Source organism: Elgaria multicarinata, chromosome 8, assembly GCF_023053635.1.
Source record: "Elgaria multicarinata webbii isolate HBS135686 ecotype San Diego chromosome 8, rElgMul1.1.pri, whole genome shotgun sequence".
Classification (NCBI taxonomy): Eukaryota; Metazoa; Chordata; class Lepidosauria; order Squamata; family Anguidae; genus Elgaria; species Elgaria multicarinata.
Genome location: NC_086178.1, coordinates 131,914 through 153,008, shown reverse-complemented (window position 1 = coordinate 153,008; position 21,095 = coordinate 131,914). Strand labels below are relative to the sequence as shown.

Here is a 21,095-nt window from a genome sequence, read left to right as displayed (position 1 = left end):
TGATTCTGCCAGGCTAGCCACTGCTCCCGCCCCTCTCCCCCTTGGCGACAGCATGCTTGGCCTTTGGAGGCCACGCTGTCTGCCCGTCTGCCCTCACTGCACACCTTCGTGGCGCTGTGCTGGCTCACTGCCCCCCCCCTTTCCAGCCCACTCTCAACCCATACATGTCAGACCACCAACCTGTCCGGCTGCCCTTCTCTTTTTCTCCCAGCAGTCTTCCTCCTTTACTCCGTGATGTCACCAACGCCGCCCTCCGCTGCGCACTGCCCTGACCCTGCAGAATGCCTCCCGCGATGCCTCTGCGCACCCCCTGCCTCTCTATGAGCAGCTGCCCATCGAGAGGGCTTCTTCCTTGGAAACCAAGCCCCCCCCCCCCTCATCTCACCTGTCGCTTCAGCCTGCTCCTTAGGCTGGGACATTTCCACCTTCAACTTGACCCCTTCCCAGCCTTTGACTTGCCTGACCCACTGCCCTTCACCCCACGGATCGCCAAGCCCCAGCTTATGAGCCTGTTTGGTGCCTCCATTCACCCCCTCCTGCTGTGTCCTTGGAGAAAGTGGGAAGGCTTTGGTTTCAATGTTCAGCTCCCCCTCTTCTTCCACGTCCCCAGCCAAGCTCCAGGACTGCAGGACCCTGACCCACACGTTCTCCTTGCGCCTCTTCCTTCTCTCTGGTGCTCTCTGGAGGCCTGCCCCTCTGCCCTTTCTGCCTGGGATCATGACTCCTTCTTCAAGGATGAATGGAAGCTCTTAGCCCTCCTCCCCTTCTCTCAGAAATGGAAGGTTTCAGCTGTGTGTGGAAATACGTAGTCTGGACAGCAGCTCTACCCGTTCAACAGCAACCAAGGGGTAGGGGGGTGTACAGATGCCTCGGAGGCTTGGTCCACTCATCTCGGTAGAATTGGTGTCCTGCCTTCTCGCTGCTCTGTCACCAGAACTACCAGCAATGGTAGACTTGTCCTCTGATGCTATCAGAGCTTTGGTAAAATGAACAACAATACACAAAATGAACAGTTCAAAGAAAAATATACAATTCCAAAATAATATTGCTGTAGTTCAGAATTCAGGCCATGCAAAAGGTGTATTGTTAGCCGGTGTAAAAAGTGGCTGATAACCATGTGAAAAGTAAAATGAGTAGTCCAGTAACAGCCAGGTGTTTAAATGGTTTGATTTTGATCAACCTTGCCTTTTCAAAAGGCATGGCATGATTTTGTCCTGAGTGCAATCGTGGGGTGAGCTGGTGACCCCAGCAGGCATTTGGGGGTGGGGGGCAACGAGACTGGGGCTGGAGCAGCAAACTGAGCCCCCCGAAGTCTCCCTGGACGCTTCCCACCCCCTTCGCCACAACGTCACTGTTGCGCGGTCTCTTCCTGCAGGTGCCTGGCGGATGGTGCGGGAGACGTGGCCTTTGTCAAGCACAGCACAGTGGCAGAAGCTACCGACGGTGCGTCCGCCCTGCACGAGGGGCCAGGCTGGCTGGAAAGGGAGCTGTGCGGGTTCATGTCATTTATGACATCTCTATATTGCCCACTGGCCAAAGCTCTCTGGGCAGTTTACAAAGAGAGAAGAAAAAACCCTTTAAAATGTGTTATTAAAAACTACTTACACACAGAGATAGACATAAATCTAAAACTATTTTAAAACAATCAACAATAAGAAAAATCCAGGACCTGATTAAAGCCTCACTATATGCTGCCAAATGCGAGAGAATAGGATGGTCTTGAGATGGTAGAGTGGGTCAGCTCAACTTCCTAACTGTTAGAGCAGTGCGACGGTGGAATCAGTGACCTAGGGAGGTTGTGGGCTCTCCCACACTAGAGGCCTTCAAGAGGCAGCTGGACAACCACCTGTCAGGGATGCTTTAGGGTGGATTCCTGCATTGAGCAGGGGGTTGGACTCGATGGCCTTGTAGGCCCCTTCCAACTCTGCTATTCTATGATTCTATGATTCTATGGTCCAAAGTGCTCTCAGACACTGACGACAGGGAGATGGTAAACCAGACTGTCCTTTTCCAGAAGCTGGGTGTGACTTGAGGGGCAGGGGGTGGGATTTTGAGCAGAGATTGGTGGAAGTGAACCGCCCAGAGAGCTTCGGCTATTGGGCGGTATAAAAATGTAATAAATAAATAAATAAATAATAAATAAGTGGCATGCGGCATTCACTACTTCTCCCAGAGTTAAATTCTCTACTAAATGACCTTGGATTGAAGAGAGGTCTGTAGAACGTGGCTGGGCTGGGGTGTCATGCCACGGCCACGACTGCATAGCTGAACCACAGCTAGGGGAGGGGCAGCAGGTGCCTTTCAGCCAACATGGCGTCTCTCAGAGCAAGATGAATGGCATGAAGCAGACACCATTTTTTTTTAAGCTGATGGAGTTATCTGCATGCTCTGCATACACAAACCCCTAATTTACGTTCCTACTCCTACTCCTAATTGTATCTGCTTGGGAAAAACCTTCCTTTCTTTCTTGCAGCATCTGATAAATGTGCGCTGTTGTGTGGATCTCCTCCCAGAGCGGGGAGTGGGGATATTGGGGGCGGTGTGGGGGTCCGATGGGCCTCTTAGTCCCCCGGCTGAGCTCTGGTCCAATTTTGCTTGCAGGGCCGAGTCGTCCCTCATGGGCCCTGCAGCTCCAGCCGGGGGAATTCCAGCTGCTCTGCCGAGATGGAAGCAGGGCGGCCGTCACGGCGTGGCGCACCTGTCACCTGGCCCGCGTCCCTGCTCATGCCGTGGTAGCCAGAGCGGACACTGACGGGGGCCTCGTCTTCCAGCTGCTGAACCAGGGGCAGGTGGGTCTTTCCTGAGTCCTGCCTCAGCTGCCAGCTTGGCAGTGAATGGACGGTAGGGGAGGCTTCTCCACACCAGACCTGCAGAAAGCGACTAACTGCAGTCTGCAGATGTGGGCAGCCTCGCCCAGCCATTGGCATGCTCCTCACCCCCCCGCTTGTGGCAGGTCATCTGGTGTCATGTTTGCAGAAGGCGGAAAACAGAACCACAGTGGGCCATGAAACATCTGTGCTCTTACCTTGCAGGCTTTCTCCCCTCACCCCCATGCCCATAGCGTTGCCAGCTGTTGGTGATGGGAAATACTTCACCTGCCGCACTTCTGCTTGACCATTTCCTTTTCTCCGTAGGTTCATGATGGGCAGAGATTCAGAATTGCCCCATAGAACTACAATAGGCTGTAAGAGGAGGTGCAAAGGGGCATTGCCACCTTAACAGCTCTCCAACGTGCATGGGCACTATTCAGCCCCACAACCACAATGGTGTGCTGTGAGGTCTGAGGACAGGGTAGCTGCCCAGGCTGGAGCTCAGGGCTGAGCAGCTGCTGGAGTCCACCTGGGCAGGCATCGCCTTGGATGCTCACTGGGCACTTTGGAGCAACATGGCCACCCCCCTCTCCAGAGTTTGTGCATTTATCGGTTGGGTGGTTACGTTTATATCCCAAGGAGCCCAAGGCCATGTCCATGAACCTCCTTCTCTCCCATTTTATCCTCACAGCAACCCTGTGAGGTAGTCTAGGCTGAGAGTGACTGGCCCAACGTCCCTCTGCCCACTTTGCCACGCTGGCTCTTGCACACTTGAGGAATATTCTGTCTTTCCTTCAGGGATGTGGCAGCTGCCCACCTCCTTCAGATGTGTTTTTCTCTCTTGGTTACAGCAAAGGTTTAATGGAGAAGACGCCACTTTCCAGATGTTTGACTCTGACGCTTATGGTGGGAAGAACCTTCTCTTCAAAGACGCCACCAGCCAGCTGGTTCCCATCCGGGAGCAGACGTACCAGGCCTGGTTGGGGGATGAATACCTACATGCTCTGCGGGGCTTGGACTGTGACCCCACCAGTAAGGGGCAAGGGGGGACACTTGGGACCAGCATGGGCATGTGAAGGGAGGGTGGTGGTGGCAGCCGCCACTGAGGGAATGGGTGTAGCAGGCAAACACACACACACACACTCATAGAATAGCAGAGTTGGAAGGGGCCTATAAGGCCATCGAGTCCAACTTCCTGCTCAATGCAGGAATCCACCCTAAAGCATCCCTGACAGGTGGTTGTCCAGCTGCCTCTTGAAGGCCTCTAGTGTGGGAGAGCCCACCACCTCCCTAGGTCACTGGTTCCATTGTCGTACTGCTCTAACAGTCAGGAAGTTTTTCCTGATGTCCAGCCGGAATCTGACTTCCTATAACTTCAGCCCGTAATTCTGTGTCCTGCACTCATACAGGCTAGAAGGCTGACTTGCTCACCACACACCTGTACAACATGCCCTTCTAGCTTAGCGTTCTGGTGTCGATCATCACCCTTCTAGACAATCCACACACACACACTGAAAGCTGGCCCCAGAGGGCGTGGCAGTGATGGCCACCCCTGTGGCTGTTTCTACCTCGGGTGCTCAGCCGCTATTGCTCCTGACCTGAAGGTTGCGCTGAAGGGTCGTGGCCATGAGCCCTTGATGCCGTGAGCCAGAGGCACCCCCCCCCTTTCATCTCCCCAGGCCCTGCTGCCCATCAGCGCCAGGGCAGCGCACACTTCCAGTGCGTGGTTTCATACACCTCCCACACGCCGGCCCTCCCCCTGCCCCACTGAACGTCTCCTGCCAGAGCTTCAGCCTTTCCTCGTAGGGCAGGCGGTCAGACCCAGTGGGGTGTGTGGGTGGGGACAGAAGGAAGATCCCCAGGGAGTTTGGACTTAGACTCCCAACATCCCTGACCATTGGCAGGGGCTTCTGGGAGTGGCAGTCCCAAACTTCTGCATATCGTCCTCCTGCCCTCTCCCGGCCTAACCCCTTGGCCTGGCACCAGCAGATGTCCTTTCTGAGATGGGGGTGGTGGTGGCATCTCTGTGCTGCATGCAGCATGGGCACAGAGGCATGGGAACTCCGCAATGTTTTGCAGGTTAGACTTCAACCCCTTTCTGGCGAATTTTCCATGTGCTTCCAGTGAGCCCCTGAGCTCTCTCTCTGAGAGTCCTGAGTCTGCACCGTGCCACCCCCCCCCCACCCCCAGTGTGCATGCGGACGCGGGATTCTGAGGCCTGCGGCTGCCACACTACGTTGACCGGCTCTCCCGCCTCCTGTTTCTTTCTCTGGTGACGCAGGATTGCCAGAATTTCTGCGCTGGTGCGTCTTGTCTACAGAGGAGATCAGGAAATGCAGCGCCATGGCTGTGGCCTTCCGGAACCAATCCTTGAAGCCAGAAATCCAATGTGTTTCAGCGACAGGTCCAGAGCAATGCATGCAGTGGATCCAGGTGAGGCGCTGGCTGCGGACGCTTCGCGAGGCGGCGAGTTGTGTGCTGCCCTCTGCGCGCGCTCCAGGGGCCTCCTCCTCCACCTCCTCCGCACGCGCGCAATGGGGAAGAAGGATTGAGCACGTGGAATTAGGGCGGCTGAGAAACCCGCCCGCCCGCCCGGCATGTCTTGCTCGTCCTTTCGTTTATCCTGCTGTTCAGACAAATGTTGGCATCCATCCATCCCCCCCCCCACGCCCCAAAGCGGCTGACATCACTCCAAAAGCTTCACAACGGAGCAGACCAGAGGGGGAGGAGGAGGCCACCCAGGCTCGGACGAAATGGCGACTTGTACCGAGGCGTTTCTGGCCAGCTGGGACCAGGCGCCGCTGCGCCCACTTGGGCAGAGGTGCTGCCACACGACCCGGCAGCCCGGGGGCCTCCGGCCGTGGCGGGGATCTCGCCTTCAGCCCAGCACTGCCAGGGGCTCCCGCCCCCGGGGGTTGGAGCCGCGCGTCCCTTCCGGCGTGGAGGCTGAAGCGCCCACGCCGCAGTGGCTGCTTCCCCACGTGGCGGCGGCGGCGGGCTGGCTGGGCTGCCCGTCCGCGTCCAAAGACCAGCCCCGGGAAGCGGCAGCCCCCCAGCTCAGCCCACAGCAGCTCCGCTGGCATTACGGCGGCGGCCCGGGCCAGTGGGGCCGTCGGCCTCCGTCTTCCTCTCCTGTTGGGGCAGGGAGACCGCTGCGCCCCCCTCCCGCCCGGCCAGAGTCCCCGGGGCTCCCGGCGGAAGAAGCCGCGCGGGGCCCACTGGCTCGCTTGAAACGCGCGACACACGTTGCGGGCTGGGAGTCTCGGCGTCAGATATATCCCCTGCTGGGGTCTGAGCGGGTGGCGAGCGGAGGAACCGCTCAATGGGCAGACGCCGGGCTCCTTGCCCCCGCCTCGGGGCTGGCGCTTGGGCACCAGCCGCCGCCCCTCTAGTCCTGGCCTTTGCGGGCGAGACGCGACGGCTGCTTGGCGAGCGAGGCGGGGGGGGGGGGGCGCCAGGCGCCTCCCCCCCTCCACGCGTCGTTGAGGGGGGGGGTGTTCCCAGCCCTAGACGCGAGCCCGTTTCCTTTCAGAAAAGAGCCGTGGACGCCGTGACTCTGGCTGGCGAGGACGTTTACACGGCGGGGAAGGCGTATGGCTTGGTGCCCGCCGCGGGGGAGCGCTATGCAGGTGAGGCTGCCGGAGGGCGGAGCACACCGGGCCGTTGTGCCGGGACGGCTGGCGGCGGTCTGGAGCTCCCAGGGAGGCGGAGCTTCAGCGCCCCGTCCGGGCGGCAATAGGCGAGCCGAGGCGGCTCTCGGAGGACGTCGCCGCCCGCCAGAGAGCGAGAGCCGCGCCCACCGTGCCGGGAGCCGCGCGGCGGTTGCCCGCCTGCTCTGCGCCCGCCTGGCTTTTTCCGAGCAGGCGGCAGCCGCGGGGCTCCCTGGCCGAGAGGGGCTGAACGTCAGGCACGTGGCCACGTCTGCCTCCCCCCACCCCGGCCCCCGTTCATCCTCGCGGTTGCAGCCCTTAAGCACCAGAAGCCGAAGGGGGGGGGGCTGGGGAGGCCTCACCCGTTTGGCTCTGAAAGCAACCCTCTGCTTCCACCGTGGCCTTTCGGCAGCCTTTGCCTGCCACTCCCCCACCCCAAAGTCTTTGGCCCTCTGCTCGTGCTTGGTGCTCCTCTCTTCAGCCCCAGAGAGGCGTGGGGGGGGGGGGGCGTGGGCGGGTAGTCATAATCCCTTTTCTGGGGTTTGGGCCCTTTTCATATCTCAGAGATGTATAACTGAGTGCTCCCCCGCCCCGCCCCCCGGGAATCCAGCAACAAGCCAGGGACCAGGCGACACTGCTCAGGGGGGCAGGATGGCATCTCAAGGCTTCCTTTTATTGTCATCAGGATCGGGTCCAGACTCCCTGTAAAGATGGGAGAACTGGAGTCAGAGCCAGGCAATGAGCTGGGCCAGGCGCCAGGGGAGACCGAGACCCAGGTCTCCAGGGCGAGCTCATAGAATCATAGAATAGTAGAGTTGGAAGGGGCCTATAAGGCCATCGAGTCTAACCTCCTGCTCAGTGCAGGAATCCACCTTAAAGCATCCCTGACAGATGATTGTCCAGCTGCCTCTTGAAGGCCTCTAGTGTGGGAGAGCCCACAACCTCCCTAGGTAGCTGATTATATTGTCATACTGCTGGGGGTTGGACTTGATGGCCTTGTAGGTCCCTTCCAACTCTGCTATTCTATGATTCTAACAGGCAGGAAGTTTTTCCTGATGTCCAGCTGGAATCTGGCTTCCTTTAACTTGAGACCGTTATTCCGTGTCCTGCACTCTGGGAGGATCGAGAAGAGATCCTGGCCCTCTGTGAGACAACCTTTGAAGTATTTGAAGAGTGCTCTCATGTCTCCCCTCAATCTTCTCTTCTCCAGGCTAAACATGCCCAGTTGTTTCAGTCTCTCTTCATAGGGCTTTGTTACCAGACCCCTGATCATCCTGGTTGCTGGGCACAAACACGGCTCCTTTTTGGGTGGGAACTTGGCAGCTTACAGAAGGGGAGGGGGGAGCATGGCAGACAGGGGTAGATCTAAGAGGGCAGAGCAAGGAAGGGGCTGGAGGCCCATCACAGGAAGGTTTTTCAGGTTTGGTGCTGAAGGGTGAGTGAGATTTGCAGCCAGCCCACCAGAATGCATCTGTCAAAGAGGTCTTTCAGTCAGCTAGTGACAAAGGACTAGAATCTGAACTGCTGAACGTCTGACTGTTTCGCATAAGGAAGCCTGTTTCCCATAAGGAAGCTTGGAGATCATAGAGTATTTTTTTGGTCACTACACGGACGTGTGACCCAACAGGTGTTGTGTTTCTCCCCCATGCCCAGATGGGGACACCACGAGCACGTACTACGCAGTGGCCGTCGTGGAGCGAGCGACGGCCAACGCCTTCACCATCCACGACCTCCAAGGGAAACGGTCCTGCCACACAGGCTATGGGAGGACAGCTGGGTGGAAGATACCTGTGGGCTTGCTGTTAAGAAAGGGGATTATTCAGCCCCAGGGATGCAGCGTCCTCAAAGGTAAGTGTTTGTGCAGGTGGGGGGTGGGGAGAGGGCTGCTCTTTGGGGAGCTGGGCTACCCCTGATCTTCTGAAGCAAGTAGGGCATTCAGTGGTCCACCCAAGTCTCCAGCAAACATCTGAAAACTGGAGGGGGTGTTTTGGATGGGAGAAGCAATGGGCGGGGTGGGCACTTAAATCCCCCCTCCTCCACACCCCTCCACCAGCCACCTTTCTCCCAGCCATTGCAAATTTATGTCAGGGCAGGGATTGATCCAGATCTTTTTAAAGCTAACTGAATGCAAGGCTGTACCCATCAACCCAGCCTTGATCATTCCGAGGAATGCTGGGTGGTATCCATGGGGTCATTGCAACCCCTGTGAGGTAGTTTAGCCTGAGAGTATGCGGACAAAGCTCCCCCAGTGAGCCTCACCACTGAATAGGGAATTGAATCCAGATGCTCTCGTTCAAGTCTCTCTCTTTCTCTCTTGCCTACCTGGCTCACCTAGGCTAGGTCTAGGACATCCTAGCCAGGGGAAGGGTTAGATGAGCCCCTGAGGCCTCCAGGCTCCAGGGCTGTTTAGGAGAGCCTGCCAGCCTCACTCAGCCTCAGTCTGGGGCAGGCATGGGGAACCTCTGGCCTGCAGGGGTTCCTCACCTGACCTGCCAGGGATGGAGGGGTGGAAGTCAAGGAGCAGAGTGTGTCTACTGTCAAAAGGTTGCAGCAGCTTTTGAACATTTAAAAAACAGCCCTGCCAATGCAAATGCCATTACTCCCCTTACTGCAGGAGATGGGGGCAGGTGGGTGAAAGGAGGGGGCTACGCTAGCCCTGCAGTGTGGCCCACGGTGAGCATTGCATGTCAGTGAGGCTGAAACTGGATTTCCAGTCCAAAATCAACACACAGGTTGAAAAGTCAATTTGCCTACGAATGGGATGTGTGTGAGGGAGGATTTGTGTGGAGAGAGGAGAGGGTCACAACTAGCCGATCCAGCCACTCCACCCCACCCCCACCCCACCCCACTCTCCCAGCCCAGGACCTGTCTGGCCATGGAGCCAAAAGAAGGCTTCCTGAGTCTGACCAAGGATGATCAGCTGAGCCCCACCCATCCCCTTTCGTCTCCCTGCAGCGGTCAGCTCCTTTTTCTCAGCCAGCTGCATTCCTGCTGCCAATCGAGAGGACTACCCGGCCAACCTCTGTGAGCTGTGCGTCGGTGATGTCAGCGGCAATCACAAGTGTGACGCCAGCTTCCAGGAACGCTATTATGGCTACGCTGGAGCCTTCAGGTAATCCGGTAGCCCCGGTGCAGCCCGAGGGCGATCGGCTCATGGTCTCGTGGACGTGGACGTGCCACGCTGCTGCCATGCTTGGGTTTCTTTGGTCACAGTGGCCCACGCCCCTGTGACTCCACTCATCTCTCCCACGGGCGCTCCCTTCAGCCCGGCCCGGCCTTCTCTGCCATGGCATGCTGATCAGACCTGGCTGGCTGGATGCCTCCCCTTCGCTCCTCTCCCGCCCACCCACCCAGCCTGTGTGGGCCTGCCTCCCTTGTGGATCCCCTGCCACCGGCAGGTGCAAACCTAACAGAAGTTTCCCCAGCAGTGTAGCAACAGAAAGAGCTGCTGTCGCTTCTTGGTCCAGGTTTGTGCGTCTCTAAGGTTCAACGCATGCCTGGGTTTCTGAGGTGGCAACGTCAGGGCTGAGGACTGAGCACCCCGTCCTGGCCTTAGGATGGCAGTGCCACGTATGGGGTGGGGGTGGGGTGGGTGCGTGCGTGCACGCCTGTGTGCAAATGGCATCTGCGGGCCTTCTTCATCATTGGGGCACCAGCTACTGTCCTGAAGCACATGATAGCAAGGAAAGGCTCCGGGTGCTCCCCAGGACTACGGGCTGCAGCCCAGAAAGAGTGTCTGTGGTCTCTGCAGCCCTATTCAGGCATTGCGATCCCATGCTGCCGCCTTTTTAACACTGCATCAAATGGAGGTGGTGACGTGGCTGTTGGCCTATTTGCAGGTGTTTAGTCGAGAGACGTGGCGACGTGGCCTTTGTCAAACACACTTCAGTCTTTGAAAACACAGATGGTACGTTGCTTGCTCCTGACTTTTGTGGGCCCTCCAGCCGTCCCTTTCTGACACTATCTGCTCAGGGAGCCTGTTTTTCCTTCCAGGGAACAACACTGAGTCCTGGGCCTCTCAGCTCCGGTCTGGCGATTTCCAGCTCTTGTGCCCAAACGGTGCCCGGGCTGAAGTGGGCCAGTTTGCTGAGTGCCACTGGGGGCAGGTGCCTTCTCGGGCCATCATGGTCCACCCAGACATCAATACGTTGGCTGTGTACGGACTTCTGGACAAAGCTCAGGTACTAGTGAGTCTCCTAGAGAGAAAATATACGAGGTCACATGGTCTTTGAAATAGGGTGGATTCCTGCATTGAGCAGGGGGTTGGACTCGATGGCCTTGTAGGCCCCTCCCAACTCTGCTATTCTATGACTCTATGATTCTATGCCGTAATTCCCAACGTTACTAGGTGTGCTCCCCTTTCTCCCTCACTGCCCAGGAGTATTTCAGTCATGTTTGGTGGATCTGCCACTAGAGAGGAAGCTACAAAAAACAGGGCACTCTCAGTGGTGGCCCCATTGTGCTTTGGAAGTCTCTCCTGTGTGAGATCTGCCAGGCTATCTCACTGCTATTTTTGAGGATTTTGACAATAATATATTTGTTTTTCAAAGTTTAATGGTTGATGGCTGCTGGTTTAGTTGATCTTAATTTTGATATTTTAGTGCTGTTTAGTATTTTAGCTGTTTTAACATGTTCAGGATTTTCTGTGTTTCGCCTTGCAAATGGCCTTGTGGAAGTGGGTCAAACAAAAGAACAGGGTATCTACTGAGTCAATAAATAAACGCAACAGAAAAGTCTTGTGGCACTTTAAAAACTAACACATTTATTTTGCATAAGCTTTCGTGGACCTAGCCCATTTCAACAGATGCATGAAGTGTGTTATCCTCAACTGGCAGGTTTATTTATATGCAGGCTGGGGGGTGGAAACGGTAAACAGTGGGGCTGGAGGGAACTGAAATTCATAAAGGACACACCGTGATGATTACCTTAATAATTGCCATTCGCGAATGTTGCTGGCTGATAACCTAGACCTCGTTACAGTGGTGAGTAGATTAAGACAAGTATGATTTTAAGAAAATCACACTTCATGTCTTGTCATATTATGGTTTTATACTGTTGTTTTATACTTTGAATGGTTTTAATTTTTGTGAACCACCCAGAGAGCTCCGGCTATTGGGCAGTATAGAAATGCAATAAATAAATAAATAAATAAATTGTCTTTATTCGGGCCACAGGAAACAGGTTGAATCTGTTTCATGAATCTGTACCATTCATGAAGAGATGCCACAAGACTCTTTCGTTGCTTCAAACTAACGCAATTACTAGTTCTTGTGCAATATTTGAAAAGCTTAAATCCACAATATTTCTAAAACATTGTCCAAGAATTTGCAGGGCAGAATCTCAAGCATTCACTATCTTTTAAAACAACAATTACCATGGTATTTATTTTTGAAATAAAGTTAAAGATGCAGGCAATGAAAAAGGAAGAAAGAACTATGCAATAAGGTCAGTCATAAAGAGGAAAAGAAAACGCAGTGTTAAAGTCCTTAGTATTCCTTGTGGGACGATAAGCTTGTGGGAGAAGCTGACTAACTATTTGAGAGAATTTGGATTGCAGTCTGACTTTTGGCAAAGTCACCCACAGATCACAACATGCTTTACATCTAAATATACTGAATAATCAAAACAGGGCTCGGTTTGGAGGCTCCTTTCCACCGGAGTATTACGTGCAACTAGGCTGTAAGATGCCTTTGATTACATCAACTTTTGATACATGTTATTTTGGTGCCTTGGATAACAGTGCGCAGAAATACAGGGGAGACATGTAAAGTAAAAGGTAAAATAACAATAGAACATACCCAGGGACCCGGCCCAACCTGTTCACAGCAAGAAGCCGAAGGCTTTGCGTCTCGGGCCCCCACCCCGTGTCTTACGGAAACCCCCCTCCAAGAGCAGCCGCTGGCCAGCCAGAACTCTGCCCCTCCCAGAGGCAGAAGCAGCTCCTGGGCAGGCAGTTTTGGAATTCTTTCAAGTACGGTGACCCTTTTTAGAATTTTTGCTGGCATTTGTTTTGCTCCTTTGATTTTAATTCAAAGGAAAGAAATGGTGCTACTCAAAACATTTCCTTGAGCAGAGTAGCATAGTGGTGAATTCTTATCTGTTAAAACATTAAAACAGGAGACCAGACCAAAGGCCTACTTGGTCCAGCATTCTGTCCCCACAGTGGCCATGCAAAGGCCTCTGAGAAACCCACAGTCAGGGCATAAAGGGCAGCAGCAGCAGCAGCAGCACCCTCCCGCCCATGTTCCTCAGCAGCAACTGAGGTGCATATAGGCTTCTGGCCTCTGATATTGGAGGCAGCATAGAGCCACTCTTAGCCATTGACAGCCTTCTCCTCCAGGAATTTGTCTAACCTTCTTTTAAAGCCATCCAAATAAGAACATAAGAAGTGCCGTGTTGAGTTAGACCCGAGGGTCCATCCAGTCCAGCACTCCGGGTGCTTAGTATTGAGGGAGAAGGAGAAAAGTGTAACACCAGGGGCCATCATCATCATCATCATCATCATCTGATTGGCAGCCAGTGGCAGGGCTAGGCTGAGCCGGCCTTCATGCAGAATGCTTTGAAATGGCCCCAGTCAGAGGGGCTCAGAAACCCTCTGCTTGTATTTCAGGATTTCTTTGGAAAGGACAACAACCCTAACGGATTTAAAATGTTCAGTTCCACGGACTTCGAAGGGAAAGATTTAATCTTCAAGGATTCCACCACTGCGATTGTGTCCCTAGGGGGAAAAACAACCTTTGCTTCTTGGCTGGGGCAGCAATTCATGGAGTCTCTGGAAGGGTTGGGATCCTCCCAGTGCTCAGGAGCAGGTGAGTCTGACTTGCTGGGGTGATTTGCCCTGGATCGCTCCCGTGGGAAGGGAAAAGATGAGCAGCAGGAAGGGAAGGGGGCGTTCTGGAGAAGGGCTGTCACCCTACCGCTTTCCCCATCCCGCTGCGTGAGAAGCCCAATTCCTTCCTTGGCACACAGCAGCCTCCTCTCTTCCTCTGCAAAGAGAGGCAGAGCTTCTGGCTTTCTACTTTTTGAGCATGGAGTTGGTGGCCTGGGCGCAATGGGAGACAAGAGGGTGGTTGGGCACTGCCCCGGCAGGGCAGGGCAGGGCAGGGCAGGGCAGGCCCTCCAGGTAGCCTGAGACTCTTCTCCCTGTGTCGGAGTGAGCATATGTGCTGCTGGGTGCGCTGGGACTCACCTGTGTGCCTCACAGCATTCGGGCAGGGGCTGAATTCTGGAGCCAAAATGTGGGGACGTTGGGGATGCTTCGAAGGCAACAGCCAAAGCCGTGTCGGCTGGAACATCCACCGGTGGGCTGGGCTGGGCTGCCTTCATACAACCTGTTTTGCCCTTAAATGCTGCATCATGTGCAGGGAGCATGTCCAGGTGACTCTTGTAGCTGCTTCCACCTGAAAATGTTTTGTCCCAAGTTGGAACATCGGTGCAACTCGTTCACAGATTATCTTACTAGCCAAGACCGGATTCTTGCTTTGTTTAGGTGTACAGGATTGTCTACCATCCACCTATGGGGATGACTAATATATGCAAAATGTATGCTCATTGGTTTAAATATTTATATGCTGCCTTTCTGCACCGAGTCCACCCACGGTGGCAAACAAAATACAGAATAAAAATTAAATTACAAGAATATAATATTAAAACTGTAAAATTTTAAAATATAACCCCACCCTGATACACTAAAATAAATCAGTCAGTATAAAAACTATTTCCACAGCCAATTCAAGAAAAGAGCAGCAGGGGCAATGAAACACAACACAAGAGCTCTGGCTATTGGGCGGTATAGAAATGTAATAAATAAAATAAAATAAATCAAAAGCCCTGCAAACGTTTTCAGGGCCCTTGTAAGTACTGCAGCTGAGGGGGCCCGAGCACACGTCCCGAGGGAGGGAGGGTGGGCATAGGTGAAAGACCACCCATCTTGATTTCCTTGATACTCGCATGACACACACACACAAAAAAAACCCCTCAGAAAATCCCATATACTTTTATACGGAAGTTGCCGCTATCTCCTGCTGTGTGCAGGAGAAGCAGCGCAATTAGAACAGCTGACTGAATGGGCTTCGTGCATGTTGCTAACTTCCTCTTTCAAAAGAGGAAGTAAGGAGCAACGAAAATGGGGGCAGGGAAATGATGGTAGGGAACCGTGATTTCCCCCATCTGATGGAGCTGTATATTCTTCACATAGCGCATAGTTAATTTATGGAACTCACTATCACAAGATGTAGTGATGACCACCAATCTGGATGGCTTTAAAAGGGGGTTAGATAGATTCCTGGAGGCAAAGGCGGTCAATGGCTACTAGCCCTGATGATTGTGTGCTACCTCCAGTATCTGAGGCAGTAAGCCTGTGTGCACCAGTTGCTGGGGAACATGGGTGGGAGGGTGCTGTGGCACCATGTCCTGCTTGTTCATCCCCGGCCGATGGCTGTTTGGCCCCTGTGTGAACAGAGTGCTGGACTCGATGGACCTTTGTTCTGATCCAGCATCAGGGCACTTCTGATGTTCTTATGTTCTTATATTCAGTTCACAGGTACACAGGCAAGGTGAGCTTCTAAGAAGAAGCTCCTGGCTTCTAAAATCAGCTTGTATTTATACTTCTTTGTGTTATCTACTATCCTATAAATTATGGCTTTCACTCTTAATTATTTCATTATAACTAATTATTTCATTACATACATTCTTTAAAAATTGGAATGTACATTCAGGCTAGAAAAAATCAATTTTGATTTATACATTTGAGAGGAAAACTCTTTACTCAAAATTTGCTAATTATACTTTAGTACATTTTTTTTCTAGACATCTATTATATCAAGCTTTTTGATAGTATCCCTTACACAAAATGTTGTTTCTTGTTCATTCATAAGTGAAAACTGTAAGAACACTTTTGACCTGGAATAAGACTGTCTCACCTGTTCATTACTCACACTTTTGCCCAAGTGATAGGCCTTGGATACCATCCAGGTAATCTTGACAATTATTTTTATGCTAGTTACCCAAAATTCATTATAAACTTGCTTATGTCTTCTTTATTAGTACTAGTTACCTTATGATGTATTTCTCTGAATTTCTAATTATCATCTATGCAAAATGCTTAATTGCTTGGGGGTTGCAGCTCCAAGGCACGGCAGCTTTTGCTGTTTGTAAGAGAGAAATATTCACTTTCTTAAACAATCACTTCAGCCACATTGAGAACTTTTAGTGGCAGACCCCTGACAGCATCCATTTTTCTTTTTCTATTAGTGTGTGTGTGTGTGTGTGTGTGTGTGTGTGTGTGTGTGTGTGTATGTATGTGTTATACTCTCAATAAAGGGTAATATCAAACTACAACATACTGATTTAAAAAAAATGTTAACAGGAAGTGGTATTTCCTAATCATTTCTTCCTATGAAATATTTTTAGTATTAACAGTCTAAAATGAGCGTTTTCACTTAAGTACCAAGTTTCTTGTTCAGCTCTGAACAGGTTGTTCAGGAAGCAGTCCTGGTGAGTTTATAGATGGTGAAGAAGCGTCCTCATTCCCAAATCAGATCATGCTTATTTGGGTAATGTTTTTCTCACAGCTAATATTATCTAGCTGTCCTATAAATTAGTCTTACAGTTGTAATTTCTAAAAAAAAATCCCATAAAATGGGAACATACAAAAAAGACTTAAACATACATCTCTTAGGCTAGGTAAGATTTATCTTTGAGAAACTGTATTTTTGGCTTAGCTTTTTCAGGGCAGCCTTCATAGCAATTCCAGGCTAAATCAGCTATTTTCTTTAAATGCATGGCTCCTGCCCTTCAGATGTTTCATACCCATTAGTATGGCCCCTGTTGTCTTCACTCTCTAGTACTTAGCATCTCTTTGTATGAACAAGAAAAGAAAAAGCTCCCATTTGCTCCTGGCCATTTTTGAGACAAGCAAATGGGAACCAGTTCCCAAAACAAATCCCATTACTTCATACTTTGTGAACATTGCCCCTATTTTATTTATTTATTTACAATATTTATTTTAAATTTTAAAGTTGCAGTACTTTCTGTGGGGACCCAATCAACTTTTCAGTGGGTGTACTGGTTTGGGAGGGGATAGGCCTTTGTGGGATCCTGGTTGCCAGCTACCTCATTGCCCTTTGAAGAAGGTTACAAATAGGGTGGAAAGGATTCCTGCATTGAGCAGGGAGTTGGACTCGATGGCCTTATACGCTCCTTCCAATTCTACTATTCTATGATTCTGTGATTTGGAGGAAGAGGAGGAGGAGGTTCTGAGTGCCCGGGGCCATTTCCCAAGATTAGTTGAGCACAAGTATGGCCTAATCATAGAATAGCAGAGTTGGAAGGGGCCTACAAGTAGGCCCCTTCCAACTCTGCTATTCTATTATTCTAATGATTAGGGTGTCAAAATGAGGACCAGGGAGAACGGAGTCCAATTCCCCCCATAGCCATAATGCTTACTGGTGTTAAATCAATGTTCTTTTCACCCAAGGACGAAATCCAAACAGCCCTTAAGCACGACTCCACCATTCCAGCGACAGAGGGTTCAAAAACGCTTTATTGATTAGTAATCAAGGCCTGGTCTCTTCAAAGGGAGCAATCAGACAAAAGACATAGGGAATACAGTACAGTATTTGAGCTTGCAAGGGGCAGGGCCCAGTAGCAGCATAAACCAATCAGAACATAACACTGGGGCATAGCTAATTATGCTAAACAGTTCTGTAAACAATACCTTTGGCCTGACAGTAAGTTACAGAAGTTAACTTTGACACAGCAGCACTGGAGCCAGAGCTCTTGTTTATGTTAGATAAGAAGGATTCACTCAAGGAGACATTCTCACATACAGGACATCATGACATTTTGCCTGCAATATGATGGCTACTTTACAGTTTCCTGTTAAAAATGGAGAGACTTCTCTAACACTGGTGGCTTGGATCAAAGGCATCAAAGGTGGAACCAATGTTTGCTGCCCTAAGGTGTTGCAGGAAGCGTGGGATAAAATGCTGGCTGGCTGGGGCCATAGCTTAGTCATATTGCATCTGCTTTGCATTCTGAAGTTCCTGCGTTCTGTTCCTGATGTCTGCTGTTAACATGATCTCAGCTAGCATGGCAGGGACACTACCCACCCACCCACCGTATCCCACTGCCTGAGACCCATATTCAAAGCCACTTCTGAGTCAGTGTGGCCAAACTGGGGCAGACTGGTGGTCTGACTCTGACTCAGCATCTTAGGGAGCATTGCATGGCTAAAACAGATGGGAAAGTTGCCCTTGTGTTCTTATATGCCGTTCCAGCTGTCATGTCCATGAACACCTTCCTCCTGCTGATGATAAGTTTAGGACTTGCTCGATTCTACTCTTCATGATCCATTGGCTGGGCATCAACCTGCAGCAAAGCAAAATGCAATCCCGGGATCTAATATCATGGACAACCAACATGAAAACAACAAGCCAGTGAGGAATGTTGGCCGTCCTCCTCTCCTCTCCTTCTCTGGACCTGGCTCATCGCTCAACCTGCCCTACTCTGGAGACGGTTTTGCTCCTAATTCTCCAAGTGCCCCCTGCTGTGCCATTGCTGTGCTCGGGTAGACTGAGGGAGGCGCCAGGGGTTGGGCGATGCTTCTGGGCCAAGTGTGTGTGACCTACTGTCCCTGGCATGAAGCACGAACTTTTATGTACCAGACGAACACTATGGTTGTATTTGTTAACTGCCTGGAGTTTCCTTTTGTGGATTAAACAGCAGGATAGAAATTGAGTCCAGAGAGAAGTTAAGACCATTTTCTCATGTGGTTACATAAGGGGGCATCTAGGCACCCAGTGCCGAGGAGGTGATGCCGGTTTCCAAAGGCTGATGAAGGTAATCACAGCTTTCTCAGAAGAAGGTGAAACCTTCAGAATCTCTGGACTGGGGCAGCTGCAGGTCACTTGGAGCAGAGAGGTGGGGTGGGTGGAAGTGTCCAGCAGCGTCTATATCATGATTGGTATTTAAACAATGCTAACTCCAGCCTCGAGGCCTCTGTCTCCCACCACTTGCCAAGATGCACCGTTTTTGGCATGGCATACTGTCCCAGTGTGTCCCATGGCATGTGGATGCCCCCAGGAGCTTCTAAGAGCCCCCCACCCCATGTTTTAAGAGTTTGGCTCTATGTTTCTCCTCTGGCCACATCTTTCAGTACATGGAAAACCAAACCCATTATCGGGCGTCAAGCTGTAGTGAAGGCAGGGCAGGGCAGACCTGCTGCGGGATGTCAGGACCCCCTCATCCACAATGAACAGGCAATTCCATGTGCAACCCCCACAGGTAAGCATCATGCAAAATCAAGTCGGCTTGCACAGTGGGGTTCTACAGGTCTAGATAGGTGGTGATCAGTGGTGATGTTTTTCCTCTGAGGTTCTAACAAAGACTGTTCTGGTATATTCCATAAGGGTCTGGAAACAAAGCCCTATGAAGAGAGACTGAAAGAACTGGGCATGTTTAGCCTGGAGAAGAGAAGATTGAGGGGAGACAGGATAGCACTCTTCAAATACTTAAAAGGTCACACAGAGGAGGGCCAGGATCTCTTCTTGATCCTCCCAGAGTGCAGGACACGGAATAACGGGCTCAAGATAAAGGAAGCCAGATTCCAGCTGGACATCAGGAAAAACTTCCTCACTGTTAGAGCAGTATAACAATGGAATCTGTTACCTAGGGGGGTTGTGGCCTTTCCCACACTAGAGACCTTCAGGAGGCAGGTGGACAACCATCTGTCAGGGATGCTTTAGGGTGGATTCCTGAGAGGGTTGGACTCAATGGCCTTACAGGCCCCTTCCAACTCTGCTATTCTATGATTCTATGGAAGCACTCCGAGACCCTCTTGGTGCCTGGAGCTCAGAGACACCTCACCCTAAGGAAGTGGGGAGCCCCATCCACAGCTGTACCCATGGGGCACCTGTGGCCTGTCCCCTTCCCATGTCCTCTGCTGGGACTGCAGGGATCCATCCCAGCAGCTCCTGCCCAGGGGGGCTTGTGCTTCCTCTTCATTTATTTATTACATTTTTATACTGCCCAATAGCTGAAGCTCTCTGGGCATTTCCTCTGGGAAAGTTCTCCATCACACCCATCCAAGCCAGTCATGTGGCAGGTCAGTTGGCCCATGGATCCCAAGAGTACGGTGCCCAGGTTTTGATAGGGCTCTGCCCCCCCACCCCACTCTCTACCTAAGCCCAATCTCCAGAAACTTTTCAGGAATGGCAAGTGGAATGATCGGCCCCTTCTTAACCCGGCCTAGACGGGGCTCCATTTCTGCAGGGTGAGGAGAAGCAGCAGCAGCCACGGCACCTGAAAAAGGGGCTCTGCTCCCAAAGAGCCTGCAGTGCCCTTGCAACACAGGAAACAGCCCTAGGAGAGTCCCCTCTCCGTCGTGCTTCCCGTTCCGGCATTCACACATGCTGGCAAAACTGACACAGGACACCCAATCCGTGAGTCTTCTTTTATTGGAGGAAATCCCACCGTGAAAAGCTTAATGGTTACACACTTCAAAAACACTTCAAACTGATTGGTCAGAAAGTTTTAGGCTCCAAGATAACGTATAGTCAAAATGCTACTCACTACAATAGCAACCTGGTTTCCCAGTTGCCATCTCAACAGTTCCAATAACGCGTTCCAACCCCGACCAAGGGAGGGGACAGATTCCTGATATGATCTTTCAGGTAATCATAATGGGGGAATTCTTGAAAGGCTTAATAAACCATCCCAAGGGAGCTAGTCCAAACGTGGCCACACGTGGGTAACACAGGGAACGAGGCCAAGGCCTAAACAAGACCATGGGGTGGGTAAAAAAATCTCAGGCACAAGAACTCCCATGCTGCTTTAGCACTGGGAACGCCCTGCCACCTGAGTCTGCAGAGAAAAAGTCCAACAATAAATAATCAACCCCAGTCTACCCTTACACTGAGCAGTTGATCACACAATCAAAGGGCAGGTAAAACCTCAGACACAAGGAGTCCCGTGCTTGTACTTCAGCCCAGGGAACTCCCTGCCACCTGAGTCACCAGAGGAAAAATCCAACAGTCAATCCCAGCCTGCCGCTACACTGAGCTGACCACAAACACACCATCTACAGCAAATGAATCAGCCTTGGTCACCCTGATGGATGACCTTTATCGAGAGAGGGACAGGAGGGAATGCAACCCTGTTAATCCTGCTCTATCTCTCATCGTCTTTTGATACTATCGACCATGGTATCCTTGGGATCGACTCTGTGGGATGGGCATCGGAGGCAGTGTGCTATAGTGGTTCCGGTCCTACCTACGGGGTAGCGTTGGGTGACCACTCCTTGGCAATTGAGCTATGGGGTGCTGCAGGGCACCAGCTTGTCCCCAGTGTTATTTCACATCTATATGAAGCCTTTGGGAGCGGTCATTAGGGGATTTGGAGCTAAATGCCATCAATATGCTGATGACACGCAATTCTATCTCCCTGTGACAACTGAGTCAGGTGAGGCTGTGCAGTTCCTGGACCAGTGCCCAGACTCAGTAATGGGCTGGATGAGGGCCAATAAACTGAAACTGAAGCCTGGCAAGACGGAAGCCCTGTGGGTGAGTGGTTCCCGAGTCTGGGAGATAGGCTCATTGCCTGTTCTGGATAGGGTTGCGCTGCCTCTGAAAGATCA

General features: G+C 51.9%; 1 protein-coding gene across 1 annotated transcript in view; it reads left to right on the top strand.

Moving 5' to 3' along the window:
* Positions 1-18,171, top strand: part of MELTF (melanotransferrin) — a 30,976-nt gene extending 12,805 nt beyond the window's left edge. The window contains exons 8-18 of the mRNA XM_063131713.1: positions 1,376-1,443; positions 2,602-2,789; positions 3,662-3,842; positions 5,092-5,243; positions 6,343-6,439; positions 8,114-8,308; positions 9,416-9,572; positions 10,300-10,367; positions 10,454-10,641; positions 13,071-13,269; positions 17,740-18,171. Coding sequence (XP_062987783.1) covers positions 1,376-1,443; positions 2,602-2,789; positions 3,662-3,842; positions 5,092-5,243; positions 6,343-6,439; positions 8,114-8,308; positions 9,416-9,572; positions 10,300-10,367; positions 10,454-10,641; positions 13,071-13,269; positions 17,740-17,810 — 1,564 coding nt within the window. The 3' untranslated portion in view covers positions 17,811-18,171. The remainder of the gene's footprint in view (positions 1-1,375; positions 1,444-2,601; positions 2,790-3,661; positions 3,843-5,091; positions 5,244-6,342; positions 6,440-8,113; positions 8,309-9,415; positions 9,573-10,299; positions 10,368-10,453; positions 10,642-13,070; positions 13,270-17,739) is intronic.
* Positions 18,172-21,095: the final 2,924 nt, after the last annotated feature.